The sequence below is a fragment of the Myotis yumanensis genome, unplaced genomic scaffold, assembly GCF_028538775.1.
Source record: "Myotis yumanensis isolate MYYU_CA2020_CCGP unplaced genomic scaffold, mMyoYum1.0.hap1 SCAF_5, whole genome shotgun sequence".
In the NCBI taxonomy this organism is placed as follows: Eukaryota; Metazoa; Chordata; class Mammalia; order Chiroptera; family Vespertilionidae; genus Myotis; species Myotis yumanensis.
Genome location: NW_027223756.1, coordinates 52,276,376 through 52,301,203, shown reverse-complemented (window position 1 = coordinate 52,301,203; position 24,828 = coordinate 52,276,376). Strand labels below are relative to the sequence as shown.

Sequence of the window (24,828 nt, the reverse complement as noted above, 5' to 3'; positions counted from 1 at the left end):
CGTTTTTTTTTAAATGGTACTTAAAATTCCTGGGAAGCATCTACTTTCAAAACAAGCCAGACTCCTTGACTTTAAAATCTGCTTCTGAATCACCTTCCTCAGTTGTTGAGGAAATACTATTTGTAAGTGTGAGCTGCTGAGACAGATTCACTCATGGGCATAACAATAATGTACCTCCTTTCAAGTTTGTGAACAGCCTTTACTGCCCTGGTCTGTAATGCCGTTAGCACTTACCTTCTCCCTTTTGTTTCCTTGTCTCAGATCTCAGCAAAATGATTTGTGTGAATGCTAGGTACATAAAAGAATTTATGACATTGTTTGAGGAGATCTTTGTTCCTCTTATTCACTGATGTACTACATTTACTTAAAATATAGTAGTTGCTCAATAAATATTTGTTGACTGAATGAATGGTGATTTTTCCTGAGCTTGGAGCTGAACAACATCTCTAAGTGTATGGTGGAGAGTTACAGGGAACGGAGGAGCCATGAATGCGGTCTGCCTCCAGCACGGTCCTGTTGTTTTGTTTAAAGGGTGTATTAGTTTCTTAGCATTGCCACAGCAAATTACCACAAATAGGGTGGCTTAAAACAATAAATTTATTTTCTCACAGTTCTGGAGGCTAAGGTCTGATCAAGATGTTGGCAGGGCCATGCTTCCACCGAAGGCTGTAGGGCAGACTCTTTCCTTGCTTCTTCTAGCTTGTGGTGGTTGCCTGCCAACCATGTCCCTTGGTAATATAAACTCTGGTCTCTGCCTCTGTCTTCACATGGCCATCTTTCCCTCTTTTTATAAGAACACCAGTCACTGGAAAAGGGCCCACCCTAATCGGATGAGACCTCATTTTAATTTGATTATATCTGCAAAGACCCTGTTTCCAAATAAGGTTCTGGAAGGACACAAATTTTTGGAGGGATGTTATTCAACTCAGCACAAGAGGGTTGCATAGAATGTCAAATACGAGATAATTTCAGATTTTAAACTGTTGGTATAAAGTTTAGGGTTGCCCCTTATAGTACTCACAATGTTAATGCGTCTGGGATGATGCCAGCCTAACTTCAGAGAGGAATTTTCTGGAGGGCAGAGATCAGGCCTATGTGGTTCACTACAGTATGCCCAAGGCCAAGCACAATTTCTTAATAATTACAATGTTAACAACATGTTGTTAAGTACTCTATTACTCTGTATTATCTCAATCACATAGTAAGTGCTCAATAAATATTTATAGATTGGATACTCTTGGGGAGAACTGAATATATGCATGAATGCAAGCTTTTATTTCTGGTATCCTAGAAGAAATAAAATAATACTCGCTGAAGATAATGTAACTTCTTCCATTGAGAAATTCTCTCCTTTGGTTTGGGGACTGATACTGTGGTAGATATCATTAGGACCTATGTTGAAGGATGTTGACTATCTGCTCTCTTATGTGAGAGCAGTTTATTTTTATTCTTCTGGTCCAAGGATACTGTGCTGAGCTGGCTAGCCATGATCCTTGCCTTCTGGAAACTTCTCTCTGGAATTAGATGGCATCACAGCAAATGCTCAACTCCATCAGGAGAGTAACATACCAGGGTCAACACTAAGAAATGAAGTACCATTTGTCCTCCTCCACTGGATTTGTCTTTCATACTGGAAGACTGGAAACTCTTATCTAACAGTACCTAATTTCTCTCTCTTTAGGACCACTGAAGCCAGAAATAACTGTCTCCTACATTGCTGTTGCAACAATATTCTTTAACAGTGGACTATCATTAAAAACAGAGGTACTGTCACCTATGGGGCACATGAAAAGCAGGGAGAAAAATTCAGTTTGTACTTAATATTTTAAATTCTCAGATCCTTTTGTAAAGCTGTGTGTAGCTGTAGTCTGACGGCTCCACTATAACAGAAGGTAACTTGGACTTCAGCACTGGACTTGTGTTTTGTACGTACGTATTCCACAAACCTTATAGTCAAGCAGCATGGAACCTGAAGATGTGGCTATAATGAGTGTGTTTTTAATATGGCAGCTGAAGTGATGCATCTCCTTCAGGTCTTCCTCAGATTATGGTGGTAACTATAATGGTGCCTACTGTGGCCCCTTTAAGCTGTAGATGTTTATTTGGGCTTCCATAACTTTGTGGATCATCTTTTGTTCCTAGGAGTGATGCTTGTTAAAACTTTTTAACTAATTTGTATTTTTACAGATGTATATTCTTTGCTAGTGCTGTATAGTTATTAAATGTTAATGGATGTCTTGAGGAAATATTTGTACTTTTTCATACTAAATCTCACTTTATCATGAAGACATACAGGTAATGTTATTTATTGATCCAGGTGTCACTGAATATGGGATTCCTTGGAATTAAATATCCAGACATTTTTATACCCGAGATAGGAATGAGTAGAATATATGATTCCCTTTTGACTTATAATGGAGAAAAAATAGGAGAAAATACCCATTTGCTTTTGAAGAAATTACATAGAGTTTTAAAAGTCATCATTCTAAGCTGCTTAGTCTTACATAGACAGGTTAATTTTACTATGTAAGAAGGCTTTTTTTTTTTTTTTTAAGGAAATGATTTTAAAACATACAATTCTGTTTGTGCATCATATCTTGTCTTTACTTCAAATATCTTTCTTTTAAGTGTGATTTGAATAAAGGTCAAATTTACTTACCTCTTTTTTGATCGTCCTAGTAGCAACATAGAAAAAAAAATATGGTTTTACTAAATTTAGGTATTCTGTAGTTAGCAGGTTGGTATAGATCTTTCCATTGGGGTCATTTGGGATATAGATGGGATCCATGTGTAGTGTCTTACCACAGATGAAGTGTGTCTCAAGAATGCTAAATATCCTCACTGATTACTGGTCTTCTGAAAATAGCTGACATGGATGGGATTTCCTAAATATGTCAAATTCCAGTTTTTGTAAATTATACTGATAAGAAAGGACTGTGATTAGTACTTAAAGGGCATAGGCTTTACCTGTCAACACCAGAGTTCTATTGGTCCTCAAATGGGGGACAGAATTTACCACTGCTGTGCTGCTGGTCTGATCTTCCTTGGAGGTCTTCCTGCTGGCCTTGGTTAATGCTCTTTGTGAAGCAGCTGCCTCACCCAAGTCCTCTACTTGGGAGGTTGCTCTAACTACGCCCCCTGGTGGCTTCTTAATGGCTACAACTGTTGCTTATGCCATGGGAAATCTGGCAAGAGACTTGATTTCTCTCCTTAGCTTCTTGCTTAATGCTGTTCTGTAAAGCAGCCAACTTTGTGGGATGCAGAAATTGAAGAAGGAATGTCACAGTTATCAGCACTTCTCTAAGGACCAAATTCTTCTGTAAGCACCTAGGAAACCTTCAGAGTCATCCAACTAATTTGGATCTAATGATGAGATATGCCTGGATCCCTGGCTTTTCTTATGTATCTAAGAAGCCATCAGAACCATTTCCTCCACGAAAGACCCTTTTGAAATGAATACAACATTAAGTCATTTTCCAGATCCATTTAACTTAAGATGGCCTAGATTGCATCTTTGTGTAATGTTAAGCCATCTCTAAGCCCTGCTAATTTCTTGGGCAATAGAAGGTAGCAATCTTGTTATTTGTTTTCTAGTTAATAATCTTAAATTAATTTCAATTGGGACTATTTTTGTATCCTATTAGGTCTTAGAATCATGCATTTTTGCACACAGAAGACGGCGAGTTATTATTGACTTGAATTTATTTGAAAGCATTTATTATGGTCCCATTCGAGTTTGATTCATATTGAACATTACTCATACATTGATGTAATGATGTGTATTCTAAAGTTTGTTTTGCTCATTTATTAAAATTATAAAGAGCTCGGTGTTAACACTTCATGCTAAAAAGATTTAATGCTAAATCTTCAGTTTTTTTAACTGTTGATTTCTAGTTTTTGAAATATGTGTTGAAATGGTTTCTGAAATATTATTATACTGAAATGTAATAATGTCACCTTTGAGATTTATTTTATATATAGCTAACTTCAAACCTGCAGTTTCAGAGGATTTGTCACTTAACAGACCATGGCAGGACCAATTTATTTAAACAAATAACCTATCAAGTGCCTATCACTACAACACACCATGCTTGGCACAGGGATACAAACAAAGATGAGCAGGATTTTAAGGTGTTACTTGCTTTTTCTTTTCCGGTGTTACCTTATTTTCTCTTTACTGTTGTATGAAGATCTAGAAAACCTATAATAGTAGGTTTTTGTGACAGTCTTGAAAATCTTTCTTAGGAAACACTTCATGTCTGTTATTTCCCTGTTGTTAAGAGGCCCCAACACGGTAGGCTCTTGTGATTCATTTTGATGAGTTCTTACTGATCCATTATTCTGATGTGATATCAATTGTTTCTAATTGTCATTTATTAGGTCATGCAGTAGTCTCTAACCTAACTGCATTTTATTTTTCATAACTCTTTTCTGATTATAGAAGTGGTATTTCCCTATTGTAGAAAGATTAGAAAGAGTAAAAATAACTGTTCTAACATTTGTGTGCTTTTGTACTTTTTTTCTTAAACATATTTTACATATAGAATGTTTTAAAAATAAAATATTTTTAAAACTATATATATGTATATAGGTATATGCAATTTTTCATGTAATTTAATACTGTTATTTAATTTTTCTTCACTTATACATTGAAAAATAAAATAATTTACATTTTGTTTACTTTTATGTACATAAATCAAAAGGTCCAAAAGTATATATGATGAAAAGTCGTCCTTATACCCCTTTACCAGCTATCTATCCATTTCTCTTCTCTGGAGATAACAGTTTCTGTGTGTCTTTCCAGAGATATTCTATGCAAAACATACATATCTGTATCCATCCCTTTAAACTGTTATTTTATGCTGTTTGCCACCTTACCTTATTTAACTCAGAAACATATCTTGGAGATTATTTTATTTTATATCAACATATAAAGAACTCCCTGTTTCTTTGTGTATGCTGAAAAGTATTCTATTTTATGAGTGTGTCATGTTACATTTTCCTGGTCCCCTATTGATAGACATTTAGGTAATTACCATGTTTTGCTGTTATAAACACTCTGCAAAGGACACTAAAAACATGTCATTTCCCACATTTTGGAGTATAGGTGAAGGGCTAATTCCTGGAAGTGGAATTTATAGGTCAAAATGACATGCAGTTTAAGTTGTGATAGATTCTCCAAGTACCTAGAATGGTGGCAGGTGCTCAGTAAGTATTTGTCGAATGAAGAAATGAGTTGCCAGATTGCTGTCTACAGGTTGTGCCAGTTTATATGCTGATTAAGTAGGGAGAGACCCTGTGCTCTTACATCCCTGTATACAGTTTTAACATGGTTTAGAATAGCTCTTAACACTGTTTAATTCTTACCTTATATGGCTATTCTTCCATTGTTGGACATTTAAGTTGTTTCCAGATTTTACCATAATGGATAATGCTGTGAGGATCAATTCTGTGTATAAATGCTTGTAACCATTTTTTATATTGTTGGGATAAATGCCTAGATATAAAATTTTGGGATCTAAGAATATAAATTGTATTATAGTCCCTGATATATATCCCCAATTTACTTTTTAGAAAAGTTACACTATTTTATATTTCTATGAGAAGTATATGCAAATGCCTTAATTACTGCATTGTGGCTAATCATTTTATTACAATTTAAACAATTGAAAACACTCATATGTATTTGGTATTTATTGAATGCCTCTGAGTATATCTGTGTGAGATTTGGTTTCAAGGCTGCTGAGGATTCTGGGTACTGCTGGTGCTCAGGTGTCTCTGGGGTGAAACTTCTGATTCAGAGCAAGGATGGCTCCTTTTCTCTTAGCTCTGATCCATGGACCTGGTATGGCTTCTGGTCTGTCCAGTGTTTCCCTACATTATTCCGGATTACCGGAAGTTCCTTAAATACCATTAAAGACATCTTGTGGCCGAAATGGAACTGCTGTGTGCCTTCACACAGGGAGATAAATAGGGGGCCTCTGAGACAGATCCTAGAGGTGGTGGTCAGTGAATGAGTTTGCCCTGACCTACTGTTTATTAAATGATAAACTCCAGCTCACACCTCTGAGGCTGAGGCTCTTTTGAAAGTCTTGCTTGAACTGGGGGTTGTGGGGACATTATTATTACAGTGACTCTCTGGCAACTTTGAATGTGCTTTAATGAGTGCCCGAATGTTATATGTCAGTTTTCTACTACTTTCTGAATGTGTTTTATTTCCACTGAAAAACCACACAACTCAAAGAAATTCAAATGCAAACACTTGTTAGTATATATGTAAACCCTCAAATTTAACTGAGTACCTTTTAGTTGTGAGACTCATAACATGTGCCTGGCTTGTCCTGTTGGATGGGAATTTTCTCCCTCCCTGGCAGTAGGATGACACAGGCACAGGTTTATTGGGTTTGATTCCGAGCTTCACTGTGTAGTAGCTCTCAACCTCAAGATCCTCATCAGTAAAACAGGAAAAATAACATCCACCTAATGGTGTTGATGTGAGGATTAAATGAGATGACATACATACAGTGCAAGCTCAGAGAATGGCATATAACTACTATTCAGTGAATGCTAACAAAGAAATTGAGTGAGTCAATTTTGTGGAAACAGCTGTTTTTAATTATAGAATGTTGTTGGGGGGAACATTTTTAAAAATTATGATCTGTGTGTAGATTTAGTAACATCTTGCCAAATTGAGGCCTTTCTAGGTCTGATATAATGACCAGAGGTTAATTATCTTATAAATTGTGATAGGTTCTACTAAAATTTTAAATAAGATTTATTTTTTTTCAATGTTTAAACGTACATGTTTGTTGCAGTGTCAACAGTTCTCAAATGTACCAGTAGTTAGCTTAGTCCTGGTCCAGAATTTCACAAATCTGAATTATTGTGATATATTGTATATTGGAAAGCAATTAGAATATTTCAGAAATTTTATATAAAAATTATAATCTTCATGAATAACTTCATAACCATGATCAACTTTTTTCTTAAGGTTTGTCTCTTATGCAATAACTTTTCTCTTAAAATTTGTCTCTTAATACTTATGCATAATCTCATATGCATAGGTTAAAATATTTAGCTATGAAATAACTCCAAATTGATGTATGTAGCCAGACTTATTGTGATGATCAATTTACAATATATATAAATATTGAATCATCATGTTATACACCTGAAACTAATATAATGTTATATATCAATTATATCTCAATTAAAAAAACAATTTATGTGATGTTATTTTAGTACCAACCTATCTTCAGAAATAGTTTTCTTAATTTTTTTTACCTTGTGTCCTGTTTTGCAGGAGCTGACCAGTGCTTTGGTGCATATACGACTGCATCTTTTCATTCAGATTTTTACACTTGCATTCTTCCCAGCAGCAATATGGCTTTTTCTTCAGCTTTTATCAATCACACCGATCAATGAATGGCTTTTGAAGGGGTATGTTTAAATATTTTGAAGAGTTACTTTTTAATTAATTAATTAATTTTTAAATTGTTGACACTATTACAGATGCCTTCCCCCCATGTTTGCCTCTGTCCACCCAGCCCCACTCTCTGCCTTCACTACATTGTTGTCTGTGTTCATGGGCTATGCATATATGTTCTTGGAGGGTCCACTTTTAATGGGACATCTCTAGTGACATTATTTCCATAGCAACTTATGTGTGATATCTTATAAGAAAATAAAAACACTTTTAACATTATTATTATCCTTCAACTTAAGGTTTTAGGAATTTAAAAGAGTTGTGGGAATTTAAAAAAGTTGTGTTTCTGGGAATTTAAAAGAGTTGTTTTGGGAGAAAACTGAAAGGGACTAGAGGATGTAAGATCTGTATGTATGAAAAAAGATAGACTGTCAATTGGTGCTTTAACTTTTGTGATTTATCTTACCGAATGTACAGAGATAATGGCTTTAAAAATATATAGAAAAGAAAAACATATACAGGGGACAAACATTTATTTTTTCACCTGTTCTGTATTATGTTTGATTGGGTAGTTGATTTAACAATAGATTTTTATTAGAATCGTTTCTTCCATTAAAAATATTGTCATGTTTATTTAAAGGATTTGATGATTTTAAAAAAATTATTTGAATTGGTTAAGAACTGACCTTATGTTAGCATCCTACATAATAAAGAACTAATATGCAAATGGTTGTCATTCCCTTGCGCTGGGGCTGGGGGACCTGAGGCTGCGCTGGGGGACCTAAGGCCGCGCCCCCGACCTGGCGCCAGGCCGGGGGACCTGAGGCTGCACCCCCCGCCCGGCGGGGTTTGAGGGGGGTGGGGCCGGCTGGGTCTGGGTCTCGCATGATTTCAAGGTGCGTGTGGGTGGGTGGGGACTTGATTCTGGGTCCTGCGATGTGCCCCAGACTCTGACAGGAGGGAGATTTTCATATACATTTTACTAATTTTCTTCCATCTCTGACACTTCTATTATAGCAAAAGGGCAAATAGCAATATTCAAATATTTCCTCTAAGTAATTCCCTTTTAATGTGCATGAATTTCATGCACCAGACCACTAGTCATGGTATAATAGCTAAAATACTGAACTTAAAGGCTGAAGATTGCATTCTGACCCTGTCCCTAACTTGCTAGGTGACTTTGAGGCATTTAATAGTTTTGAACCTCAGTTTCCCAGTTCATAAAATGAAGATAATTATGCTTTTACTGCCTGCTTGAACAGCAATATCAGGGAAATCACTTATTTAACTCCTGCTATATACCAGGAATTATTATAAATATTGGAAAACCAACACTGAACAAAATGGGCCAAGAGTGAGTTTTGCACATTGAAGAGACTTTGGATGTGATTGTCAGTAAACAAGTAAATAGATGATTAAGATAGAAGTAAGTGATGCAAAGTAAAGCACTATGATATCCTTAAGTGGTTGGGTGTACAGGCTGGTGATTAATTTAGATTGTAGAGTTCATGGGGCAGAGTGTTCTAGGCAAAGGAAACAGAATGTTCAAAGGCTCCAAGGCAGGAATAACCCTGGTGCGTTTGAGGGTCAGGAAAGCGACCATGGTGGCCAGAGCCTGCTGACATGGAGGAGGAATACTATGACTTGGGGTTGGAAAAGTGGGCAGAAACCAGTCACTCAGCATTGTGGGCCATGGTAATGCATTCAGAGTTTATTCTGAGCAGTACAGAAAACCACCAGAGGGAATTAAATGAGAAAGTGGTGTTGTCTGATTTATATTTGCAAATGATTCTCCTGGCTAGTCTGTGGAAAATAATAGATAATAGAAGGGCCTGAGAGAAAGCTAGGAGACCAGCTGGGAGGCTAGCATGGTATAGCAGCGCAGTAGGGAGAAATTGATGTGTAAAAGATATATTTTAAAATTGGAGTTCTCAGAACCCATGGATGGATAGGATATGGAGAGAGGAGGACAGGAAGGAATCAAGGATGACTTCTAGATTTTGGGTATGAGCCACTGGGTAATTGGTGACATCCTTTACTTAGCTGGAGAGAAGTAGAACAAGAGGGGAAAATCAAGAGGGCTGTTTTGGCCAGATTGAGTTTGAGAGAGTGAACATAAAATTTTGCTGAAAAGCATAAAATGTCACAGAAATATAATGACATCATTTTAGAACAACAATGTACGAGGTGGGCAAAAGTAGGTTTGCAGTTGTCATACAAATAACACAATAATTAATAAATAATAATACAACAATAAGCTCTGTTTCACATACTCATAACTGAAAACCTACTTTTGCCCACCTCTGTATAATGCATATTAAGAACCAATAGATATCAAGTATCTGCACTCAAGAAATAGGAAGATATTAACTCAGTTTGTTTGTATTAAAGGAACTTCCAATTTAGTTCATGTGTAGGATATATATATATATATATACCCTATCTAATAATAGACAAACATGGTAATTGACCATACCTTCGCTACGCCTCCCATTGGCTAATCAGTGTGATATGCAAATTAACTTCCAACAAATATGGCGGCTAATTTGCATACTGCAGGCAGGGCGGGACAGCGTCATCCCGCCTGCCCTGCTGCCATCTGGGCCTGCTATCTGCCACCCGGGACGGCGGGTGTCCGTGTGCGACCCGACCTGGGGCGGCTGGGCAGTGCAGCAGCGATCGGCCAGCTCGCCCAGCCGCCAGCCGGGCATCCCGTGTGCGACCTGACCCGGGGCAGCAGCGATCTGTTGACCCGCCAGGGTGTCCCGTGTGCGACCCGACCTTGGGCGGCCGGGTGGGGCAGTAGCGATCCGCTGGCCCGCCCGGATGTCCCATGTGCGACCAGCCCGGGGCATCCTGTGTGCGCCCCGACCCGGGGTGTCCCGTGTGTGACCTGATCCGGGGCGGTGCCCCAACCCCCGGATTGGCCCTGCCGTGTGCGTGACCCGGGGTGGCACCCCAACCCCCGATTCGGCCCTGCCGTGTGCATGACCCGGGGCGGTGGGGCAGGCACCGAGGGATTGGGCCTGCCATCTGCCACCCAGGGAGTGAGCCTAAGCCAGCAGGTGGTTATCTCCCGAGGGGTCCCAGACTGTGAGAGGGCACAAGTGGGACTGAGGGACACCCCCCCAACCCCCCTCTCCTGCCAGTGCACAAATTTTTGTGCACCGGGCCTCTAGTATATATATAAAATAGTGACCAACCTAATGGGGCAGCATATGATTTGTCAGATGAGTGGTGTAATCAGTTAAAGGATAAGAGGTTTAGCAAGGGTTGTGTACTCCTAAAGCAGAGATTTCAAATATGAGACATTAGTGGAGGAAAGATTAAAAGCTTCTTTACTTCCTCCTCTCCAATTTGGATGCCTTTTATTTCTTCTTCTTGTAAGATCACTGTGGCTAGGACTTCCAGTACTATGTTAATAAGAGTGGTGAAAGGACATCCCTGTCTCATTTCTGTTCCTAAGGGAAACAGTTTTAGTTTTTTGCCCATTGAGTATGATGTTGGCTATAGGTTTGTAATATATAGCCTTTACTGCTGTTTGGCCCAATGATCCCACTTCTGGGAATATATCCTAAGAATCTTGAAACATCAATCAGAAAGAATATATACATCATGAGATGAAAGTTTTGAGAATTGCTGTTTTGTAGAAAGGAATAAACACATGTAAGCTTGTGTTTTGTTAAATATTTTTGAACTTTGGAAGTGGTTTTAAAGTTTTATTTTTCCGTAAAGACTTTCTACCAAAAAAATGTAAGGAAAAGATACCTGAAATAAGACTCAGGCTAAATTGTATACATTTTGGTTATCTTTCAATGACTATACTTACTCTAACTTGAATGTTTTTTTTTTAAATTATGTAATAAAAGCTTAAATAATTTAAAAAATAAAGTCACCTAAAATTATGAATGAAATGAGAGCTTCCTCAGGCATTTGCAGCATCTTCTAAGCCATATAGCTTCACATAGAATTGTCTGAACTCAACAGGGCATGTGCATCAATAATCACTCTTCTATTTTCATTTACGCAGCTCTGCAATTTTAGAATGAATGTAGTGACACTATTTGTGATTGAAAAATACTATTTATAATTGCACTTTCTTTTATTTTTCAGTTTGCAGACTGTAGGTTGCATGCCTCCCCCTGTATCTTCTGCAGTGATTTTAACCAAGGCAGTCGGTGGAAATGAGGTGAGTCAAGGGGCTAATTGTTTAAACAGAAACGGGTGCTGTGCTTTTATGTTTATATTCTATTTTATGACATAGGAGTCATGTAGCAGAAAACATATAACCATAGCAGCTTATGAAAGAAGTGAATTATTTATGTATTAGGATGATGTTGAAATTGATGACAGTGAGTTGAATTTGGGATTTCAAAGGAGGTGAATGAAATGGGGATGGGGATTTCTCTACCTCAGTGGGAAATTGGGAGACAGAGGACAAGGAATTCAAGAAAAGGGACTTTTCATCCAGGACTCATAAACTGAGGACACCTGCTATGGCCATTCCTTAATTCTTTAAAAAATTGTAAGGAATTAAATTTGTGGGAAAGGGGTCAGTATAAGTCTAATGACTAGTGAAGATGATATACAAAGGAAAAATGAGGTCAGCCCAGCTGGTGTGGCTCAGTGGTTGAGGGTTGACCCATATACCAAGAGGTCACTGGTTTGATTCCTAGTCAGGGCACATAGGGATTATCTAACCCGGGGTAAGAGCCCAGGTTTCAGGCTCTATCCCCAGTAGGGAGCATGCAGGAGGCAGCCAATCGATGTTTCTCATTAATGTTTCTATCTCTCTATCCCTCTCTTCTTCTCTCTTTAAAATCAATAACATATTTTTTAAAAAAAGGAAATGAGGCCAGATTTCTAAGATAAGTTTAAAAACATTATCCAGCTGCTAGCGGACTGTGACATAAGAAGAGTGCTTGTGTATTGGGATAGCAGTTATTCATTTAAAGAACTACTTATAAGTGGCTCTTCTGAGTTGAAAGGCCTTACAACTTTGTCCTGAGGGACTTTGCTTTGTAGTAGCCTATTCCCCCTTTTCCACTTATAGTCCATCATTTAGAAAATAATACTATTGAATAAGGGAAGATATAAGGGGTTGCCACTTCAGTCATCCTTAGGAGTTTGCTTTCTTAGCATCTATTTTCGTTTTCATCCATTTTATTAATTGCAAAAATATCTCTTGATCACATGCTATATTCTTTTTAAAAACAGGGTTATTGAAATATTATTGACATACAATAAACTGCACAAATTTAAGCAATTTAATGTTTTGGCATATGTATATATCTGTGAAACCACTACAGTGAAGATAGTGAACATGTCCATTACCGTCAAAAGTTTCCTTGGACCCTTTGGTAATCCTTCCCTCCTGTTCTTCTTAGCACCCCCCTTCCCCTGGCAACCACTGATCTGTTTTCTGTCACTGTGCATTAGTTTGCATTTTCTAGAGTTTTATATAATGGATCATGCAGTGTATACTCTTTTTTTTTTTCTGTCTTTTTTACTCAGAATACTTTGAGTTTCATCTATATTGTGTGTATCAGTAATTCATTCCTTTTTATTGCTGAAACGTATTGTTTTGTATGGATGTGCCACAATTTGTGTATCTGTTCACTTGTTGATGGACATTCAGGTAGTTTTCACGCCGGAGCTGTGGACATTTGTGTACAAATCTTTACATGGACATAAACTTTCTATTCTCTCGGCAATACTTAGCAGTAGAATGGCTGGATCATCTAGTAGGTATATGTTTTAGTGCATTTTAACCAAGGGAGGAATCACCAATAAATAGTTATAAATCACCTATAAATAGCTTTTGAATTGAACCGTTTCTTTTATTAGTAAATATGCAGGCACACTCCTTTTTACCACAGGTGCATGTTTACCTTTTTAAGAGATTGCCAAAGTATTTTCAAAAGGGGTTGTACCATTTTACATTTCAAGCAGCCGTGTAAGAGATCCCAGTGCTCCACATCTCAGCAACGCTTGGTATTGTCAGTCTTTAATTTCAGCCATTCTGGTATGTGTGGAGTGGTATCTCATTGGGGCTTTAATTTAATTTGCATGTTTTAGTGACTAGTGATGGTAAGTGGTATTATCTTTCCATGGCTTATTTACTATCCATGTCTTTTTTAGTAAAATGTTTATTAAATCTTTTGCTTTTTTAAAATTGGGTATTTCACTTTCTTATTGATGAGAGTTGAGAGTTTTATATATTCTGGATCCAATTCCCCCTCCATCCACTGAGCCAAACCAGCAAGGGCCCCCCTCATTAGATATATGCTTTGTAAATATTTCCTCCCAGTGTGTGGTTTGTTTTTTCAATTTCTTACCAGAGTCTTGAAGAGCAGGATGATAGTGGAGGCACTGAAATGAGGTTGGATGCCATATGCATTTTGAAGGCACAGGATATGCTTATGAATTGGATGTGGAATGTGAGAGAAAGAGAGGTGTCAAGAATGACCTCAAGGTTTTTGACTGAGCAGCTGAAAGGATGGAGTTGGAGATGAGTACTTGTGAGGGCAGGTTTGGGAGGTATCAGTCTGGTGATAACTAAGAATGTCAAAATCTCAATGGCTACCTGTATAGGTTTATTTCTTACTCATAGTACATGTCCCATGTTGATCAATTGGAAGGTCTTTTCTGTCATTAAGGAAGCCTGGTTAATGGAGGCCCCATTTGTATGGAACACAGAGCATTTACAGTTGCCACAGCAGGGAAAGAGAGATTGGAGAGTCACCAATGGGCTTTTCACTGTCCAGGCTGGAAGGGGTACATGGCACTTCTGCTCACATTAAATTAGCCAGAACAAGTCGTATAGCTTCATCATGTGTTGTCATTGATGTGCCCTGAATGAGAAGAGAACTGGATGTTGGTGAACACTTGTAATGTCATCCATGTGGGTAAAGATCAAGAGTTTGTGTTTTTGTTGTATTAAGATACCTATTACATACCCAAATGAAAATGTCAGTAAGCAATTAGAGATACAGAGTTGAGAGTTCAGGTCTAAACTGGAGATATAAATTAGGGAGTCATCAGTGAGTAAATGGTATTTCAAGCCAAGATTGGAGGAGATCACCTGGGGAGAGAGCATAATTAGAAAAGAAACAGGTTCAAGGGCTCAGCTCTGGGACCCTCCATCATTAAGAGGTCATGACAGTGAGGATTAACCAGCAAAGGCAACATAGAAAACATAATTAGTGAAATGTAAAGAAAAACAAGAAATCATGGTATCTTGAAACCAGATGATGAAAGTGTTTGAAGGAAGAGGGTATGATCAGTTATGTCAAATTCTGCTGATTAAGTGGTATAAGGTGAATTCTGAGAATTGACCCTTGAATTATGCTACATGGAGGTTACTGGTAACCTTGGTCAGATATAGGGGCAAATGCTTGTTTGGAGTAGGTTCAAGGGAAAACAGGAAGAGGGAAGAGAGGAATTAGAGATAAGAGTTATAGACATCATTTTGAGGTCCTTTGTGATAAAGGGAACAGAGAACTGAGGCTGTATTTAGATGGGATGTGTGATTAAGATTTTTAAGTACAGAAATGACGGCATGTTTCTGTTATGTTGGGAACTGTACAGTAGAGAGGGAGCTGGATGACTTTTATTTTTTCTCAGCAGCTGAGAGTCATGACAGAGTAAGTGCTATGAATGTTTCAGTTGAGAGGAGAAACGTGCCATTGCTGCCGCGCTGAGGAGAGTGGGTTAGCTGGAGAGTAGGGTAGCATTGCAGGCAGCACTGAGGACCCAGCTGAGATTTAATCATTCATTTAAAGGGAAGCCAGGCATCATGGTTGTGTGTTTTTTCTTAGCCCTATTTAGCTTTTTGGCGTAGGAATAGAATTGGCGGATAGTTGGAAACCCGGCGTTTAATTATTCCAGCTAATTCTTTCACCTAATAATTAGTGAGATAGAGGGGTTATAGGAGTCAGACTGATTCTTGCTTTGATTTTCTATCACCTTGAAATAATTTGAGGAAAGCGTTTCTTTTGGAATATCAGAGACTGGCGTTAAGGGTTTAAATGTGTCATTTATCTCTTTCATTCTAATGTGATTCCCTTAAGAGCTGTAAGGCCAAAAAACCTTTTTGTTCTCAAATTACTTTTGGCAGAAGTTCAAAGTTCACTCATTTTCTTGTCATTAATAGGTAGCATTAAAAAGTGTATTTACATCTTCATTCCTTAGTAGATATTTAACTTGTTTACATTAATGTATGCTAGTAAGGTTGAGTTTACAAACATTTCCTTTGTTTTCTAATATCATTGGTCTAGTTCTTTAAATGTGTGTATGGTGAGTCTTCATGACTATCAAGCATTGGGAAGTAAGATGCAATTTTTCACAAATACTGAAAATTGAACTTCAGAAATGAAGCTTGTAAAGTCCAGTTTGGTCATATCTTCTGATATGAAATGAATAGACTTTCTTATACTTATGTCAGATTATGAAAGGAAATGATCATCAAGTAAAGATAGTAGATCATTTTAAGTTTACTGTTTTTCTAAAGTAATGTTATAAAGTAACTGAATATAAGCTCTTGCTGAAATAAATTTAAGGGAAGATTAACCTAGTCTACGGATGAAAAGTGAATTTATTGGTGCATGTGAATGAAAAGGTCCAAATGCTGAATTCAGTGTCAGGTGCCATTGGGTGACGGTTCTGAGTCTACATCTCTGTGATTCACTGTTCTGTCTCCATGCAGCAGCTTTGTTCCCATGAGGGTTTCAACACAGCAGGAAAATTGCTGGGGCGCATTTCCATGTCCTTTCAAACTGACTAGTCTTTGCAGTATTTATGGCATGTAAGAAACCTTTTTTTTTAAATTGCACTTTGTGTTACAAAACTTCTTAACATTTAGTTTATGCCCTCATATATTTACATATACATCTTTAGTATATATACATGTTTAGTATATGTCCTCATGTATAATAGAACATCTGCGATTATGTAGCATATTTGTACTTTAATGATTTGAGGGGATGTGTTCAGACATAATAGTGTCATTTGAAATGATTCTCTTGGTTTTATTTTGAAAAATTGTTATATAATTTAGGAAGAGATTTTTTCTGTTACTAATATGCCTTTCATTTTAAAGTGTTGTTTTTTTTCTTCATAAAACTATTGATTACCAAAAGGTTTTTTGGTTTTTTTAAAAATATATTTTATTGATTTCTTACAGAGTGGAAGGGAGAGGGACAGAGAGTTAGAAACATGGATGAGAGAGAAACATCGATCAGCTGGCTCCTGCACATCCCCTACTGGGGATGTGCCTGCAACCAAGGTACATGCCCTTGACCGGAATCGAACCCGGGATCCTTGAGTCCCCAGGCCGACGCTCTATCCACTGAGCCAAACTGGTCAGGGCAAGCAAAAGGTTTTTTAACATGGATGGGAAGTGACTGCATCCTTTAAACTCACAGCTTGTACTTTGGCAAGAAATAGCCTTATTACCTTTTGCTGAAGTTATAAAACAATTTCTGTTTTTATAACTTGGGTATTCTTGTTTCAGAGAGCCAATAGAATTTATAGTAACTTCTAGCTGCAGAAGGAACTCAATGTACATGCATAACAATGTAGATGCTGGAATGCTAGCGAATGCTTTAGGTATTAAAGTGAGACTGTTAAGGGTGTAGCTGACTGGCAGTCCTATTTAGTGGCTTTTAAACTTTAAACTACTCTTATTTAAATAACATAATTAGATTCTTTTTTTGTGATTGAATTTTTTTATTCCCGTGTTGTTTTTTGTTGTTGTTTTTTTATAATTAAATCTTTATTGTTCAGATTATTACATTTGTTCCTCTTTTTTCCCCCCATAACTCCCCTCCTCCCAGTTCCCACCCCACCCTCCGCCCTCACTCCCCACCCACTGTCCTCATCCATAGGTGCATGATTTTTGTCTAGTCTCTTCCCGCATTTCCCACACCCCTTCCCCCCCAAGCATAGTCAGTCCATTCCCTTTCTATGTCCCTGATTCTATTATAATCACCAGTTCATTCTGTTCATCAGATTATTTATTCACTTGATTCTTAGATTCACTTGTTGATAGATGCGTATTTGTTGTTCATAGTTTGTATCTTTACCTTTTTCTTATTCTTCCTCTTCTTAAAGGATACCTTTCAGCATTTCATATAATACTGGTTTGGTGGTGATGAACTCCTTTAGCTTTTCCTTATCTGTGAAGCTCTTTATCTGACCTTCAATTCTGAATGATAGCTTTGCTGGATAAAGTACTCTTGGTTGTAGGTTCTTGGTATTCATCACTTTGAATATTTCTTGCCACTCCCTTCTGGCCTGCAAAGTTTCTGTTGAGAAATCAGCTGACAGTCATATGGGTATTCCCTTGTAGGTAACTGAGTTTCTTTCTCTTGCTGCTTTTAAGATTCTCTCTTTGTCTTTTGCTCTTGGCATTTTAATTATGATGTGTCTTGGTGTGGTCCTCTTTGGATTCCTTTTGTTAGGGGTTCTCTGCGCTTCCTGGACTTGTAAATCTATTTCTTTCACCAAGTAGGGGAAGTTTTCTGCCATTATTTCTTCAAATATGTTTTCAATATCTTGCTCTCTCTCATCTTCTGGCACCCCTATAATTCTGATGTTTGTACGCTTGTAGCTGTCCCAGAGGCTCTTTACACTATCTTCACACTTTCGGATTCTTTTTTCATTTTGCTTTTCCGGTTGGGTGTTTTTTGCTTCCTCGCATTTCAAATCTTTGACTTGATTCTTGCGATCCTCTGGTCTGCTGTTGGGAGTCTGTATAATATTCTTTATTTCAGTCAGTGTATGCTTACTTTCTAGTTGGTCCTTTATCACACCATCGAGGGTCTCATTAGATTTCCTGTACATCTCATCAAGTTTATCGACAGCCTCTAGAAGCCTCTTGAGAGACCTCAAAAGTGTGGTTTTGAATTCTATATCCAGTAGCCTGCTTTCCTCCGGTTCTGTCCTTTGTGGCCTGTTTCTTTGTCTTGGCATTTTTTTATGCTTCGCTGTGTCGATAGAGTGGCTTTCCCTGTTAAGTGTCCCAATTACCTGAGGTCGACACTCTTGGTGCACCCCCTTGTGGTCTCTGTGAGCAATCTTGTAGTCAAGCCTTGATTGTTGTAGGTAATTACTACTTGACCTCCAGGCCAACTGGCTGTGAGAATCAGCTGTGTTTGCAGTGGGAGAACTTCTGTTTTCTAGGGAGGTGCTAATCTAGCCTTTGCCTGATGCTATCTGGCAAATGGCTCTGTGCAGGACTTGGGCGGGGCGGGTCCCACAGGATCAACAGGGCGGAGGAGGGAGCAGTTATGGCTGCTCTCAGTCCGTCCCCAGGGGCTCTGCCTCTCTGTCCCAGCAACCGCTGCAAACCTCAGAGGGACCGAAGCCAGATAGTCCCGCTTCTCCCGTTTGAGTCTGGGTCCCTAGAGACTCGCCCGGATCTGGAGCTCAGAGTCTGAGACTCCCTCTGGATTGAAACAGTCAACCGCGCCCTCAGCCACCAGCCCGCGCCGCGCACACTCCGCACCTTAGTATTTTACGTCAGCACTGTGCCTCCTCTGATTCTCGGTTCCTCCTAGTTGTAGAACTTCCACTCAGCCAGCCTTCCTGTGGTTCTGAATGATGTCAGTTCCGTCTTTTAATTGTATTTTTGAAGTGGTTGTTCGAGGCAGCAAACTCCCGCGTTAACCTATGCCGCCATCTTGGTTTCTCCCTATTCCGGTGTTTTAAATGTAACTTTTCAAAAGTATGCTGTTGACATGGTCTGATTGATGACCATGTTGGGGGTGGGGGGTGGGGGGGAGAGAGAAGCTTTAGTTCCTTTCTTTTTTCCTTTTTTTTGTACTTTTTATAAAAAGGACAAATTAAATAAAGTAGTGATCAATTCTATCTAAATTGAACCAGAGTCCCTAGTTCATGGTGGGGAAGGCTGAGAAGAGGGTAGACAAGGATGTGGCTGCAGCGGGTTCTTTCTCTTTGTATCTGGGAGGCAATTCAGATGAGAGATGTGGAGTGTGGGAGGTCTCAGAGGACGAAGGAGTCCCCGATATGGTATAGATGGATACATGCCCTCTCTCAGAGGCCGCACCTTAGCCCTCAGGAGCTGGGGTCCTGCTTGCCCTGTGAAACCGTCTGGCAGCGAAGACTTCACCTCCTACATCCTGGCCTCCCTTTCAGGAAGGTACCAGAGCCTTTCCAACCCTGCTCTTCCCTAGCACTTCCCGGGACTCCTTCTCCTTTTTTAAATAATAGAAAAAGTAATAAGACTTGGTGAATCCTAATTTTATTTCTAAATATAAGAAAGAAGATAGGTAAACATGTTTTCTATTTTATTATAACATGGGAGATACAGGATAAGCTCTTATTCTTTCTTTGAAACTATACATTTGTTTGGTTTAAATTTCTGTTCAAATGTAAAGTTCTGTGCTAAAAACTATGATTTCCCCTCCCCCACAAAGCCTTACAGAGGTTTTAAACCTAATGGGACTTGCTAAGGAAATCATTGTATTAAAATTCAAGTAACTTCTGCCTTGTGGTCACTACCACAGAGATTCCTTTTATAAAAGAAGGTTCTTTTTTAAGAAATGGGAAAATCATTTTCCAGAGTTTGGAGAGAAGGTGCTATGTAGCTTTAATGCTACTGTTATAGGGATATTTCATTTCTCTATCACTTAAGCTGGTATTTAATGAAAAAGCAAGAAAGGTAGGGTTTGGGAGAAGATGCATTATCTTCTTTAACTTCAATAGTTATTCTTTTTTTTGTGTGTGTGTGTGCAAGCTGAGATAGCGAAGGATTCAGCTAAAAGCCATTGCCTAAAAATAGTCTTATTACCTTTCGTTGAAGTTACAAAACAATTTCTGTTTTTATAACTTGGGTATTTTCGTCAGTATGAGTTCTTAATTCTCAGGTAAAGTTGCAAAGCTGTATAGCTTTGTAAAATATCTGCCTTCAAATATCTGAAGGAAAAAAGAAAGAAAAGCATTAAGAATCAGAATAGATATAAATCAGGGCGAGTTAGGAAGATGTCTCCTGTCATATCTGAGAGTAATATTTTATGCCAAGCTCTATGTTATCTGTGTTTGAGGCTGAGCCTGGTAATTTGAACCATGAAGATAAGGTACCTTGAGCACTAATAGCAGTGTATTGATTATAGGTATATATCTTGGCTTATTTTTTGGTTTTTCAAAATGGATTCTGTATATCACCTTCACTGGCATTACCTGAGGTGATTAGGGGAAAAATCTTATCTTCACCTTAGACCTATTGAATTAGAGTGTGTGATGAATGGGCCTCAGGATTCTACTTTTAAAAAAGTTTTAAACATCTTTAAAAGGTGTGATATATATATATATATATATATATATATATATATATATGGTTTAAAGCATAATAATAATAAACACCTTGTGTCCCATTCAACTTTAAAAATAGAATGTGATACTTTACCTGTAGTTAAGCACCCACTTTGTGTAGGCACCATTTTCTACCACAGAAAATAATTAAATAGGAGAATAAGATCTAGGGCCTGCCTTCCAGACTCCTGCATTTAGTGTGACATTATACTATTAAAATATCTGTTTTATGTTGTAGAGCTCACAAAAACAGGCAAAACAGAGTAGAATGGCTTTATATTGGCCCATATCATCAAATTATTGTGTGTGTTTTTTAATGTAGAAAAAAATAAAATGCACCTCAAGTGAGTTCAGCCCCATGCGGTGTGTGGGACAGCCAGAGCTTCAGTTTAGGGACCTGAATTGTGTTTGCTTCTTGTGGGCAGAGGCTGTCCTCTTGCCTAGTTCGGGGATAGGACAGTGCGCTTCTTTTAATGTAAACACACTTAGCTGGCATTTTGATTATATTTTACTTAGCAGGTTGAAGGTTTTTAGAGTTCTTTGATAGTCATGTAAAATTTCAAATATGTTTTAGGGAAAGGTCTGATTTCAGATATAGTAGAAAGGTAACAAGCTAAAAGTGTGTGTGTGTGTGTATGTGTGTGTGTGTGTGTGTTAATTTCATCAATGGGGTTAGTGCCCAAATCTCTTCAAAGACAATTTAAGAATGTCTCCTGAGCAAAGAAAATTATTACATAGGGTGAACTCTTTAAGTCAGGGATCCTCAAACTTTTTAAACAGGGGGCCAGTTCACTGTCCCTCAGACCGATGGAGGGCCGGACTATAGTTTAAAAAAAAACTATGAACAAATTCCTATGCACACTGCACATATCTTATTTTGAAGTAAAAAAACAAAACGGGAACAAATACAATATTTGTATTTGCATGTGGCCCGTGGGCCTTTGAGGACCCCTGCTTTAAGTCATAGACAAAGGTCATGGCAACCTGAGTATATTTTTAAAGGGTTTCCTATCTGCTTTGAAAGCAAATGAAGCAGTCGTTACTAACTTTAAAGTTACAGCTGTGAGACGGTTTTTGGTTACAGCTGTGAGACGGTTTTTGCTAGAGGTGAAGGATCAAGATGTATCACAGTCCAAATGGAGACAGAAAGTTCAATTTCTGTCTTATCAGGGAGGCCTGGAACATGTCAGGGTTATTTTGCATTATCAGTGGGGAGTTGATCTTGCTAATCCAATGAATGAAGATAAGATTCATTGAAACATTTATAAAGGCATTTAGAGGAGATCTGATCAACAGAGAGAGAACTAGGAGTGAGATAGAAATCTGATCTGTCAGTCACTTGTCAGCTTCAGCAATCACTTAGCCTTTCTGGGCCTTGCCTTTCTCCTCTGCTAAATGGGGCCGTTACTGCTTTTGCTTGCAGTGGAAGTTCAATGGCGTTTTGGACGAATCTTGTATCTGAAAAAGGCTGGCAGTGTTGAGCCCTCTTGCAAGCCTGCTGGCAGATGTACATTGTTTACCCTCTGGGCTCCTGTGCTGTCTGGGAAATGATAACAGGTTTTTCTCTTTGGCAGCAGCATGACATGCCCCATCCTCTCTCTTCTTCCATATCTACCTTTTCACTTCAGTCTCATCTTCTGAGTTGGGTTAGCATTCTTAGGATCACTAGAAAGAGTTGAGTATGTTTGTTTTAACTGCTGTAAAACTTGTGTGAAATATACCTAGATTTCCCAAGATTTTTGTGTGTTAATTTAGAAGCCTTTCATTTAATCCCTTCCTGCCTCTCAAATTGTTTTCCATTTCTATCACTTTAACCAAGAGCATCTTCTTGATGCTTGGGAGTGATTTACCTTCACCAAATCCAGTGGCCAGTTCTCAGCTCTCATCCTCCGTGACCCAACTGCAGCCTTTGACCCATGGCTACTCATCCCCAATGTCCTACGTCTCTCCCCACCCCTTTTCTTCTTGATGGACTCCTTTCCCACTCCAATGGGAGTCTCTTCCAGGGGCCTGACCTTGCAACACCATGTTTAGCATTGCCAGATTTCTGTTTCTGAGTCCTTCTTCTCTGTGGAGTTGAAGTCATTTGACCCCCACTTTTGGGTCCAACTCTGCCACAGACATAAGGACTGGTCCTGATCTTGGATGGGAAGTATTTGAACAATGCCAGTTACCACACTGTGGCCCAATATCACCCTTTTGCTGCTGCATACCTGACACACATGCCAAAGAATCAAAGCAGGTGTTTTTTGCCTACTTTTACGTTGACGTAAGTAATGTCCAAACTTGCAGAGAATTTTTATGCGTTTATTTGAGCCAAACTTGACAACAGTTGCTGGGAAGCAAAATTGGAACAGATTGAGAAAATGCTCTGGAATATGGCAGTTTTGCAGCTTATTTTATACATTAGGATACATTAGAATAGAAGGAAGAGACATAAGGAGGGTTACATGAAATCCTTTGTTGGTAGATTAAGGGCACAGGAGAGAGCAAAATGGAGAAATTTCTGGGATTGGATAAAAAGTCAAAATAGACACATACTTCTTTTACATTAGTGGGCACAGGATAGTTAATAATTAACATTTCCAGCACATGGAGATGGTGTGTGGGGAGCAAGACAACAATGAGGGGTTCTGTGGTCTCCTGCTCTAGTACCTGCGGTTATGCCTTGAGGGGTCTGGAAAAGAAAATTCCTCTGATATTTAAAAGGTATGTTATCCTAGATACATAAGAACAATGCACTGGGCTTACTTAAGATGAAAGCTGACCTTTGTCAAGGCAGTCACAGGCCTAGGCCAGTCCTACCAGCCATGACTTGCTTTTAGTTAGGAATTTTTATGTTCAGACCGTCCTGTGGTTACTTTTGGTCTGAGTTTGGAAGGCTCACCACGCAGGCACTCCTCCCGCCCCCCCCCCTCCCCCCCCCCCCCCCCACCGCACCCTCCCCACCAGCTTGTCAGTTTGAATATTTAAGTTTATAATGACTTAGCCTCTGAAAAATGTTTTCTACTTTTGGGGCCCTCCCTTATCAAGGACAATGGGGACTAATGTGCCTTAACTCTCCCTTGAATTTACATTAAGTGCTTGTCAAATAAGCCATCCTAAATACTTACTGCATGGGTCCTATGGCGTTGTTAGCATGCATTCATTCTTTCTCTTCTCCAAAGTTTGGTATTTCCAGTTCCTCAGTAGTTTTAGTTACCAATTACCCTGCTGTAAGTTTGCACCCTTGCTGTTAAAGGTGGGCTCGTTAGTCACAATGTCATATGAGAAAGGAGAGCTGGCATTAACATTAAAGGACCTACCATGCTCAAGTAGTCTATAAAGAGGGACATTAATTATCTTGGTTTGATAGCGTTATCTTTTTGTAGATCAAAAATGAAATTTTTGTTGGAGGAATTATGTGGCTCTCTTTAAAAATTTTTAATTTTCAAATTGTGTTTAAATACTTCTGAGGGTTAAAAAAAAAAGAGCCTGCTTTAAGAAACCGATTGTCTATGGTTGATGAACTTTTACAACTTTAGGCCCAATTCATTAAAATTGATTATCAATAGAGAAAGAGGGAAGAAGTTAATTGAGTTTGAAGCTTGTTTGCTAAATAGGGAGCCTTTTACCCTTTGGGAGGAGCCTCGGGTTGATAGAGCCTCTCAGGATGTGAGGAAGTGCTAGCGTTGTTCCACGTTCCACGCTTTCCTAATTTCTGACCTAGAAGGGAAAAGGGAACAGGAAAAAGCAGGATGCTGGAATGGCTCAGAACTGCAACATCACATAATTCTGGGAAGCACTCTCACCTGTTGTGGGCAAACCTCTTCCCTGAGGGGATTTAGGTAGCTGCTAACTTGCAGTAAGAAATGAGATGACTGCAATCACAGTAAGCTCTTGCCATCAAAATAATAAGGCTAGCCAGTGCTTTTATAGCACTTGATATGTGTCAATACTGGTTCCCAGTGCTTTACGTATATTAACTCATTTAATCCTTTTCATTTTATATTTTATTTCATTTTATAAATGAGAAAACTAACACCAAAAAAGGATTAAGGAACTTGTGCAGAGTTATACAGCGAGAA

At 38.6% G+C, this 24,828-nt stretch overlaps 1 protein-coding gene across 3 annotated transcripts in view; it reads left to right on the top strand.

Moving 5' to 3' along the window:
- The window catches only part of SLC10A7 (solute carrier family 10 member 7), a 195,648-nt gene that overhangs the window by 4,765 nt on the left and 166,055 nt on the right, over nucleotides 1-24,828 (top strand). For all 3 annotated transcript variants that reach the window (XM_070415273.1, XM_070415274.1, XM_070415272.1), the window contains exons 2-4: nucleotides 1,682-1,764; nucleotides 7,304-7,440; nucleotides 11,540-11,615. In XM_070415273.1, coding sequence (XP_070271374.1) covers nucleotides 1,682-1,764; nucleotides 7,304-7,440; nucleotides 11,540-11,615 — 296 coding nt within the window. The remainder of the gene's footprint in view (nucleotides 1-1,681; nucleotides 1,765-7,303; nucleotides 7,441-11,539; nucleotides 11,616-24,828) is intronic.